This window comes from Mauremys mutica, chromosome 3 (assembly GCF_020497125.1).
Source record: "Mauremys mutica isolate MM-2020 ecotype Southern chromosome 3, ASM2049712v1, whole genome shotgun sequence".
NCBI lineage: Eukaryota > Metazoa > Chordata > Testudines > Geoemydidae > Mauremys > Mauremys mutica.
In genome coordinates this window covers 125,901,574-125,912,373 of record NC_059074.1, presented here as the reverse complement: position 1 = coordinate 125,912,373, position 10,800 = coordinate 125,901,574, and the positions used below count along the sequence as shown (strand labels likewise).

General features: G+C 41.2%; 1 protein-coding gene across 1 annotated transcript in view; it reads left to right on the top strand.

Annotated features, from left to right (window-relative positions):
* Nucleotides 1–1,031: 1,031 nt before the first annotated feature.
* The window catches only part of RNASET2 (ribonuclease T2), a 40,013-nt gene continuing 30,244 nt past the window's right edge, over nucleotides 1,032–10,800 (top strand). The window contains 3 exon segments of the mRNA XM_045011391.1: nucleotides 1,032–1,115; nucleotides 1,117–1,235; nucleotides 8,222–8,326. Coding sequence (XP_044867326.1) covers nucleotides 1,032–1,115; nucleotides 1,117–1,235; nucleotides 8,222–8,326 — 308 coding nt within the window.

Here is a 10,800-nt window from a genome sequence, read left to right as displayed (position 1 = left end):
TAATGGAGATAGCCTTGGGGCTCCAGGGGGAGACATGAGCAAATAGGTCATTTTGCATCATGGCCTGAATCTGGAGAAAAGAGCCTTAAGATTTGGATAGTAAGAAGTCATCAGTAACTTTTGTGAAGGTAGTTTTAAGAGGAGTGGATTTTGTTATATGTTTCAGTGCTCAACCCTCTGCACCTCTTTACACTTTATTTTCATGCTTTATAACATAGACACATGGGATCCCTCTGTTGTTTGGTGCATGGGCACAAGCAGATATGTACATATATACACACAGGGCTGTCAAGCCTTGTCATCTTGAATGAGCGAGTTAATACAGATATATGAATGCAGTCTTCAAATGTCTCATCTAAACCACACTGCAAAATCCTTCTCAGGAGAGCTTTTGAAAAGAACGCCAGCTTAGTGTCAGGGGCGGCTCTACAAATTCGGCCGCCCCAAGCAGTCATGCCCGGGAGGCGCCCCCGAGCCGCGGGAGCAGCGGACCTCCCGTGGGCATGACTGCGGAGGGTCCGCTAGTCGCGCGGCTCGGCTGGACCTCCCGCAGCTGCGGGCGGTTCGCTGGTCCGGCGGCTCCGGTTGAGCTGCCGCAGGCATGACTGCGGCAGGTCCGCCGGCCCAGCCTGCCGCCCCCCCGGGAAAGGGCCGCCCCAGGCGGGTGCTTGCCCCACTGGGCTCTGGAGCCGGCCCTGCTTAGTGTGTAAAGAAGGTGTCTCCCTCAACACAAGTGAGCTTCAGCTGGCGGGTGCTACTGGAAAGGTGGGGTGTGTGAAGTTAGGGAATGGTGCATTAGGGTAATACAAATACATTGTGAAGCCCTAGCCGGGGCAGACTGTACCTACTTCTGTGAGATACAGCAAGGTTCAGGCTGAGATTTGCCAAGGATGAAGTTGGACACCCAAACCCCACTGAATTTCAGTGGGAGCCGCTGGGTGCCTAACTCTCTTGGAAGACCCCAGCCTCTTTCTAACACATCGCTTAACACTCCCAGAGGTAGCCCCGCCACTGGGACCCCACTGCACTGAATGGTGCCTCGCGTGTCTGCGGCTCACCCGCCCTGGCTGAGAGGGGCAAAAGCCAGAGCGGGGGCCGGGATACAGCCCTGTCGGGGGGGCGGGGTTTAATGCCGGCTGCTCGGGGTTGTTGACGGAAGTGGCCTCCTGCGCTGCAGCGAGGCGGCTGCTGCCTGGACGAGACGGTGTCTCCGGCTCTGCGTTAGCAAAGGCCAGGTAAGGGGGGGGGACGCGCGGCTGGGTTCGCGCCTCTCCTCGGCGGGGGAGGGCGCTGAGGCTGGATCCCCGGCGCCTGCTTTTCCTGGGAGCTGCTCAGATAGAGAAACACCGGCCCGCAGCGTCACCCCGTCGCTCCCAACTTCAAAGCTTTGTTGGTGTGATTAGCCACACAACTGCTCTCCCGGGTGTCTGTTACTGCTGGCTGCAGTGTATTGAGCAGCTGCCTAGTTTGTTGTCTGGGATCTAATCTCAGGTGTCAATTTGCCAGTGTTGTCCCTCTCTGAACTGGTGGCAAGTTGTTGCCCAGCACGATGCAAAATGTCCCGTCCCTTTCCTTTCTCGTGGGATTATGCAGTTTTTATTCAGATTTCAATGTGCCCCACCAAATTTAACACACACACACAAATATGGCTAAGGGGCCAACGACCAAAAAATATCTCCTAATTCTTAATCCACACACACAGTCCCCCATTCAGTCTTTCCCCTCAGAGGAACCCTTGAAGAAAAGATGTGATCTCTGGTTATAAAGTTATTTAGTTAGTTAATAAAACCTGCAAAGGGAGGGTGGGGAGAGGGATTGTGTTCTCCTTGAGTGTTATCATAGCAACTAGCACAGAGCAGAAGAGTACTCTCTTGATACTGTTGCAAATTAATTAAGTGTCCTTGTAGGTCAACAGATCCAGATGTGGTGTGTGTGTGAAGTGGGGGAGTCAATTCCAGAGCTGAGGACTAGGGGTGTCGATTAATTGCAGTTAACTCACGTGATTAACTCAAAATATTAGTCGTGATAAAAAATTAATCACAATTAATTGCATTCTTAAACAATAGAATACCAATTGAAACGTATTAAATATTTTGGATATTTTTCTACATTTTCATATATATTGTATTCTGTGTTATAATTGAAATCAAGGTTTATATTATTTTTATTATGAATATTTGCACTGTAAAGATGATAAAAGAAATAGTATTTTTCAATTCACCTCATACAAGTACTGTAGTGCAATCTCTTTGTCATGAAAGTGCAATTTAGACATGTAGATTTTTTTGTTATATAACTGCACTCAAAAACAAAACAATGTAAAACTTCAGAGCCTACAAGTCCACTCAGTCCTACTTCTTGTTCAGCCAATCGCTAAGACAAACAAGTTTATTTACATTTACAGGAGATAATGCTGCCCTCTTCTTATTTACAATGTCACCAGAAAGTGAGAACAGGCATTTGCATGGCACATTTGTAGCTGGCATTGCAAGGTGTTTATGTGCCAGATATGTTAAACATTCGTATGCCCCTTCTATGCTTCGGCCACCATTCCAGAGGACATGCTTCCATGCTGATGACGCTAGTTTAAAAAATTATGCATTAATTAAATTTGTGACTGAACTTCTTGGGGGAAAATTGTATGCCTCCATCTCTGTTTTACCTGCATTCTGCCATATATTTCATATTATAGCAGTCTTGCATGATAACCCACAACATTGTTCATTTTAAGAACACTTTCACTGCAGATTTCACAAAATGCAAAGAAGGTACCAATGTGAGATTTCTAAAGATAGCTACAGAACTTGACCCAAGGTTTAAGAATCTGAAGTACCTTCCAAAATTTTAGAGGAACGAGGTGTGGAGCAATGCTTTCAGATGTCTTAAAAGAGCAATGCACCGATGCAGAAACTACAGAATCCGAGCCACCAAAAAAGAAAATCAACCTTCTGCTGGTGGCATCTGACTCAGAAAATGAACATGCGTCAGTCCACACTGCTTTGGATTGTTATCTAGCAGAACCTGTCATCAGCATGGATGCAGGTCTCTTGAATGGTAGTTGAAGCATGAAGGGACATATGAATCTTTAGTACATCTGGCATGTAAATACCTTGCGATGCTGGCTCCAACAGTGCCACTAGAATGTCTGTTCTCACTTTCAGGTGACGTAAACTAGAAGCTGGCAGCATTATCTCCTGAAAATGTAAACAAACTTGTTTGCCTGAGTGATTGGCTGAACAAGAAGTAGGACTGAGTGGACTTGTAGGCTCTGAAGTTTTATTTTTATTTTTAATGCATTTTTAAAAATAATTCTACATTTGTAAGTTCAACTTTCACGATAGAGATTGCACTATAGTTCTTGTATTAGGTGAAATGAAAAATACAGTTTCTTTTGTTTTTTTACAGTGCAAATACTTGTAATAAAAAATAAATGGTACTCTGTATTGTAATTGAAATCAATATATTTGAAAATGTAGAAAACATCCAAAAATCTTTAAATAAATGGTATTCTATTATTGTTTAACAGTGCGATTAATTGTTTGATTAATTTTTTTAATCACAGGATTAATCACGGTTAAATTTTTTAATCACTTGACACCTACTAAGGACCCTTACATTGAGAGTATCTCGCCCCAAGTTTCCTCATGTTTGAAACAGGAACTCATATGCAATTGTACTGTGATTATTGCAATCACTGCAGAGAAAGGAATCTCTATGACCTGGATCCTGCAAACAGTTATATATGGGCTTAACTTTACACATGTGAGTTGTCCCATTGGCTTCAGTAGGATAATTTGCATGCATAAATTTAGGTTTACCATGTGTAGTTTTGCAGGACTGGGGTGGCAGGTAACTAGGACTCCATAAAGTTCTTGAATTGGCGACCTTTGGCCCACGGCCCGCCAGGGTAAGCACCCTGGCAGGCCGGGCCAGTTTGTTTACCTGCTGCATCCACAGATTCGGCCGCAGGTTTGCCGTCCCAGGCCAATGGGGGCTGCAGGAAGTGGCGCGGGCCAAGGGTTGTGCTGGCTGCTGCTTCCCGCCGCCCCCATTGGCCTGGAGCGGCGAACTGCTGTCAGTGGGAGCCGCGATCGGCCGAACCTGCGGATGCGGCAGGTTGACAAACCGGCCCGGCCTTCCAGGGTGCTTACCTGGCAGGCCGCCAGGTTGCTTACCTGGCAGGCCACATGCCAAAGGTTGCCAATCCCTGACCTACACCTTATACTCCTCCTGAAAACAAATCGGAGGGCAAGGCAAGGTTAGAGAGCCCCAGTATAATATGCTGTCTACCAGATGTGTTGCATAATTCTTTTCTTCCTCTCTTTTTGATGAAAAGCGGTATTTCTGGTAGTTTGAAGGAGTATCTTTCAATAACTCCTTGGTAAATTAGACAAGGGAGTATAAAATATCTTTCAATTTCTATCTCCCTTCTGTCACATTACGTTCACAGTCATACCTGTTGTGTCTCCATGGTGCTATGTACTTTACAATTTCAGTGTTATTTAATAAGATATTTATACATCGTTGCCATGGTATAAACACCTCACAGATACCAGTGAATTAAAGCTTGCAACACTCCTGGAAGTGTGGAGTATTATTATCCGTAGGTGAGGAAATGGAGGCACAGATCAGCCCAAGATCCCACTGGAAATGAATGGTCCAGATGGGAACAGAATGTAGATTGCCTCATTGAGCGGCTTGTGTCCTAACTATAAAACCACTCTTCCTCCCTTTCACGCTGTCTGTATGGGGTGATAGTCTGTCTGCCTTTTGTTTGTTTTACTGTGGTACAGTTGTCTGCTAATGAGCAGGTTCTATTTAGGCCCCTGTAAGCAGTCTAGCCCATTGTAATGATCTATTCTGCCCAAGGAGTTATATAATTTTTTTTCTAGTTATTTAAGTACTATTCAGACTTGGAAAGGGTTTTTTTTTGCTGCACTGTTATGGAGATTTAATGTTGCTGAAGCTAAAGAACATTGTTATATCAGTATTTAATGTATGTTGATCGGGTTTTTGGATGAGGCCCCCTACTGCTTTGCATTGGAGGAAGTGTGTGCTGTCTTGCTTGAGATGGCACCTGAAGCTTAGTGTCCATTTTTGCACGTTCATATGTAAGGGTGACTGCCATAGTTTTCCCCTTTGGCCAACATTGCAGGAATTTATTTGCACGTGTAGTATGTTGTGATAAAAGTTATAAAACACACATTAGTTAATTAAATTATTTAAGCAGTTACTCTACTAGGTTTCTCAGCATTCTTTGGATCTGTGTTCCTTAACTGAAGTACAAACCGGAGAATTATTAGAAATTTGAGTTTTATAAGCCAGCCTCTCTTTTAAAGCAAATAAGAAATCACAGAAAGCAAACTAAACGTGGTTAAATGATAGTGTTTACAACATCAAAATTGAACTCCATGTGGAACATTATGCTTTTCAAGAGATAATAAAAGATCAATTAATTCACAGTTTTAACATAATCTTGTTTCAAAGGCAAACTTCCCTAGTTTTAGACTAGTCTGGGCAGGTGATTTTTTTAGATCAGTGTGGAATTATGGTTCTTTAAGCTTGATTTGAGATAAGGATCTATATTTATCTGCCAGTGGAGTTACTGGACTACTGATGTCATTTCAACTAAACAATTCTAAGTGGAATTTTAAAAATTTAGAGAAGCTTCTTAATTACCAACAAATTGTTTTATCCAGGTGACACTCATAGACAAGCTTTACCACTAACACACAAGATTATCAAATATTAAACCCAAATATAATATGCAAGTAATTATCTGGAAGCTTTTGTAATTTCTCTGGAATTTCACCAACACTGAAGGCTGTTGCCTTAGTTTAAACAACAGTTGAAATAGTAGTAAAACCTTCAGCTTGCAAGCCAATCCAAAGCTTTTTCCTCTTTTAAGAAGCTGTCAATTCTCTTGATCACAAAATCTGTATGATTTTTAGACTGAGCTCTCAGAAACACTGGGTTTCTCACAGCTAATTTTTGCTGTAGGGAAGCACAGTTTCCTGTTGTAAATAGTACAAAGCTTAGTTAGAGTAATGAGTTTCTCCAGCATCAATGCTTTCTATTGAGTTAGTGATTCAGTATAACTAAACTAAACTAAATGTGTTAGTGAAATACAAGTGCACATTATACATTTTAGTCATCCAGAGGGTTTTAGCTCAGGTTTATGCTTTCTGAGAAGCACTTAGTCTAGCCATAACCAAGTCATAGTTGGGTAACCAATACATTGTTTTTATAAAAGTGATTTTGCTGGTTTTTAGTTAGAACTGCAGTGAAGCTTGGTTCTCTAGCTCAGCTTCTCAGCTGCATTTCTCTGGACTGATAAAGTTCATTCGGGTGATTCACTGTCGGGATTATGACAGTTATGGTCTAATTCTTTTTCCAGTTTTCACAGTGATCTTCCTAGATTAGACTTTAAAAGTCAGAGTTAATAGAAAGCTAAAATCTTGTGCATCATGAGCAGATACAAAGCAAGGGGGCACTCTAGCTAGCCAATGACAGTCCAGCTTAAAGTCTCTCTCAGCCAGGTGTTTTGGCTTTGAGAAGCAGACAAGCAGGTTGAACAAAATGGCATTTCCTGCCCCACACTTTCTGCTGGGCAATGCTGCCTGGTTCTCTTCTTGGCAAAGACTTGAAATTTCCACCCAGGATATGAGTTGTGTCCCTTCTTTTCGTCCAATGAGAGAAAGAGGTGTCACCTTTATGGCTTCTTGCAACTTTGTCTAGAAAACTGCAGTTTCGTTATTCAAACCACCTTGCACTATACCGATTTGTGTAATAGGAATTTGATAATAGGGAGGTACATGGAAGTAATTAGGTCATTATGTTTTGCCCCAATTTCTTTTTGTAATGATTCTGACACTGCTCATCTCCAGGGAGGCTCATTTCTCTTGAATCACTGTTTCTTGCTCTCACTGGGTTGATCTGCAGCTGATGCAAGCAGTTTCCCCAAAACGGAACAGATTTTGCTGGTCAGGAATTTAGTTGTAGGGGAAGAAGCTGTAACCACTGGAGTTGCAGGTTGGCCTCTGTCATGTGACATGATATTAAGCTTTCTGTCACTGGTCCAAGTCATATGACTGAGACTAGGAAATGAAATTTTAGTCTCCCAGCAGCATGTTACAGTGCTGATGGGAAAATGGTGGGTAAACTACATCAAAATTATCTTATTTTTTCAATTCAAAATTTTGATTGAAAACTTGTAGAAAAGTTGAAATCTAAAAAAAAAAAATGATTAGCAATAGGGTCACACTCTTTTCCAGGAAATCATGAAATATCTCTCTGTTTTCTAGCTCCAAACTTTCAGGACCAGATTTTCAAACTAGGTCTCCATTTTGGCAGGCACAGTTTTCCACTTGCAATTAATTGTTCCCACAACTTTCCTGGCAATGCATTGTGGGTACAAAAGAGAAAGTCTGCGTTAAAAATCAGGCCCTCCCTATGCCTTTGATCCTACCTGAACTGTGTGCGGAAGGCTTTAAGTTCTGGTTATCTTGGGTGTTACTTTTTACAATCTCACTTTCAGATAGATGTGAGTTCTAACTTGGTGATGTCCCCTTAATAAGCACTCAAGGTGAAACTCCACACTGTGCAAAGGGCCAGCACAAAGATTACAAACCACTTAAATGCCACTTAAATCTTATTGTGAGGGCTGAAGTGTAACTATTATTAAGTAGAACATAGGCCTTCCGCTGCCCTTCTGCATTGGTGGGAATTTCAACCATAGAAAAGAAACGATATTTTAGTTCCGATGAGCTTTCATGAAGGTTCAGCTTGGATGGGCCAAACAGAATATTAGTGTTAAATTTGAGGTTTCCTAAATTAATCATCTTGTGCATATGAACTCAACAGTAATGTAAGTTTATGCAACATAAAGCTTATTTATACATAAATATTATGGTTCAGCTCTCAGTATGTGTCAGGGGCCAGCTTTCCAATGGTATAATGTGCGGTACAAGTAAGACAAAAGACAGTGGTTTCAGCCCTGATTCTAGAGAAATATGAAATTTAACACTTCAGACAAAAAAATAATGTACAACTTTCAAAAGATAATGCATATTCATGTGTTAAAATAAGTTGTGTTGTTTGTTTGAAATTTCACATAGCATTCTGTTGTTTCTGTAGTGTCTGCAGGTTGTTTATTTCTAACACCTAAAACCTAGTAAACATCTGACTGGTAATTTTTACAGATTTCTTTTTTTCTTTATAGATATATATTAAATAAAATGAAGCCGGCTACAGGACATTATTTGATTCTGGGTTGTTTTTGTCTGGCTTTCTATTCTGGGTGTACTTCATATAAATTCCTGGAAAGGTAAGTTATCAGTTGGAAAAGTTTCTAATATCTTACCAAATTCGTTTATTTGTTTTTAAAGCAGAACTTAAACTTCTGGAATATGGTTGGGTTTTTATCAATGTGAAATTTTTGTTTCATCTTGTGCTATTTTTGATGCACTATATTTTTGTCTCCGTCTGCATAGTTAGCATAATGATACTGTATGAATGAAGTTGCTTTTTTATGCCTAAGAAAAAATTGTTAATATGGCAGAAAGAAGAAGGGAGGAAACTTGTTTCAGTTAAAAACATTACACTTTTGCTTCATAATTAATATTAATCTTGTATTTGTTTTAGGCAGTGCCTATAAATAATAAACAGAAAACCTGCTCAATGTTGTGTTAATTTAGATAGCTAATGAAACTGACAAGTTTTTAAGCATGACCACTGTGACAAAGTGAAGTGTGTAATGAAAATGTTTATTAGGCCTGAGACAGACCCATTTTTTGCTGAGTTAGAGGTGGTGGTAGATGTTCTTCTTTAAAAGATATGTCATATTTCAGTTAGTAAAGATCCTAGGTGCTTTTGGCTCACTAGCTAAGGGTATATCTACACTTAAAATGCTACAGCAATGTAGGGTACACCATTGTATCACTTCAGTGAAGACACTACCTACACTGACGGGAGGGATTCTCCCATCAGCATAGGTAATCCATCTTCCTGAGAGATAATAGCTAGGTCCATGGAAGAATTCTTCCATGGACCTTGTGCTGGCTACACCAGGGAATTGGTCAGTAAAACTACATCTCTCAGTTGCAAATTTTTCACACCCCTGAGTTACTTAGGGCTTGGCTACACTTACAAATTTGCAGCGCTGCAGCAGGGTGTGAAAACACACCCTCTCCAGCGCTGCAAATTGCGGCGCTGCAAAGCGCCAGTGTAGTCAAAGCCCCAGCGCTGGGAGCGCGGCTCCCAGCGCTGTCCGTTATTCCCCACAGGGAGGTGGAGTACGGACAACGCTGGGAGAGCTTTCTCCCAGCGCTGGTGCTTTGACTACACTTAGCGCTTCAAAGCGCTGCCGCGGCAGCGCTTTGAAGTGTAAGTGTAGCCAAAGCCTTAGCTTACCAATATCCATTCCTAGTGCAGACCAGGCCTAAGAGATGCATAGCTCAAAGTGGCAAGTAATGGCTCAGTTTTTCTGCAGTTATTCTAGAATTATCTGTTATGTGAATGGGTCACATTCAGAGAGGGAAGGTATTGTGTTATCATTATATGGTTTCTGATATTTTGGGAGAGACACTCAAATTCATGACATTTTCTCTAAGAAGTATGTTGATAGTTCTCCACAATGGGAGCCATGTAGGTGCCAAGTGAGTTTAGTTATCACAGGGTTAGACAGCAGGTGATGTGTGTGTGTGTGTGTGTGTGTTGTAGTGCCTGGGCTTTAAGCACCTAAATCCGTTTGTGGTTCTGGCCCTAAGTTAATAAAGTTTTTGAGTGTATGTATAAGGGGTAATGTTTAGTTTTGGAATGATTGGTATAGTAGTGGAACTTCTACAATTTCAAGTCCAAAAAAAGAGTTTTGTTGTGTGTGGGGTTATTTTTTATTTAGAACTCACATAGCACAAGGACATCTTTCACTGTTGCAAAATATTAGAAGATCCAACAATAACTGTGTAATATAGGGCCAGTTAGTGATCTGAGTAGGAAAAATGTTGATGGTTATTATTGTGGCTATGCCTGATTTGTTCCACAGCCTTTGAGTATAATGAATTAAAAACCACACATAAATCTGACTGTCTGTTTAGTTGGCTACATTTTATCTCTTAATAGTGCAAAACCACAGATGGACAGATTCAGAATTGAGGATAACTTCATGACAACTTAAAACCATAACTATATTTTCCTGCTTCCCCCTGCTTGGGGAAAATTAACCTTCTCAAATAATTGCTTTATTTCCTTTTCTCTTTCACATTTGTTCTAGCAAAGGGCATATGACAAATTGGCAGTTCAAAAGAGATTAACAGCCATTTACTCTGTCAGTTCTGCAGGTCATTCTGTTGGCTTGACCAAACTGAGGTTTTGTAAGGTTTTAACATATGCTTTAATAACTACTATTATACATGACAGCCCTTCCCCCCCCCTTATTTCCACCCCGTTTCTCAACACATCTGCAGCTATCCATCCTCCTTATTCCACTCTTTTCCTATCCCACCCCAAATTGTTAACCTGGCTTTACTCCTCAATATGAATCTGTTGTGTAAGTGCATTGCCCTTACAGTCATGTCATTTTCACCACTCCTGTGTGATCATAGTGATTGTTTTAGAAGAACACTTACGGTTTCAAGAATGCTGTCCACACCCTTTTCAAATAACACAGACATGAAGAAAAATTAGGAGATTCTTTAAAAGCAACAAAGAATCCTGTGGCACCTTATAGACTAACAGACGTTTTGCAGCATGAGCTTTCGTGGGTGAATACCCACTTCTTCGGATGCAATCTTCTTAGGAGAT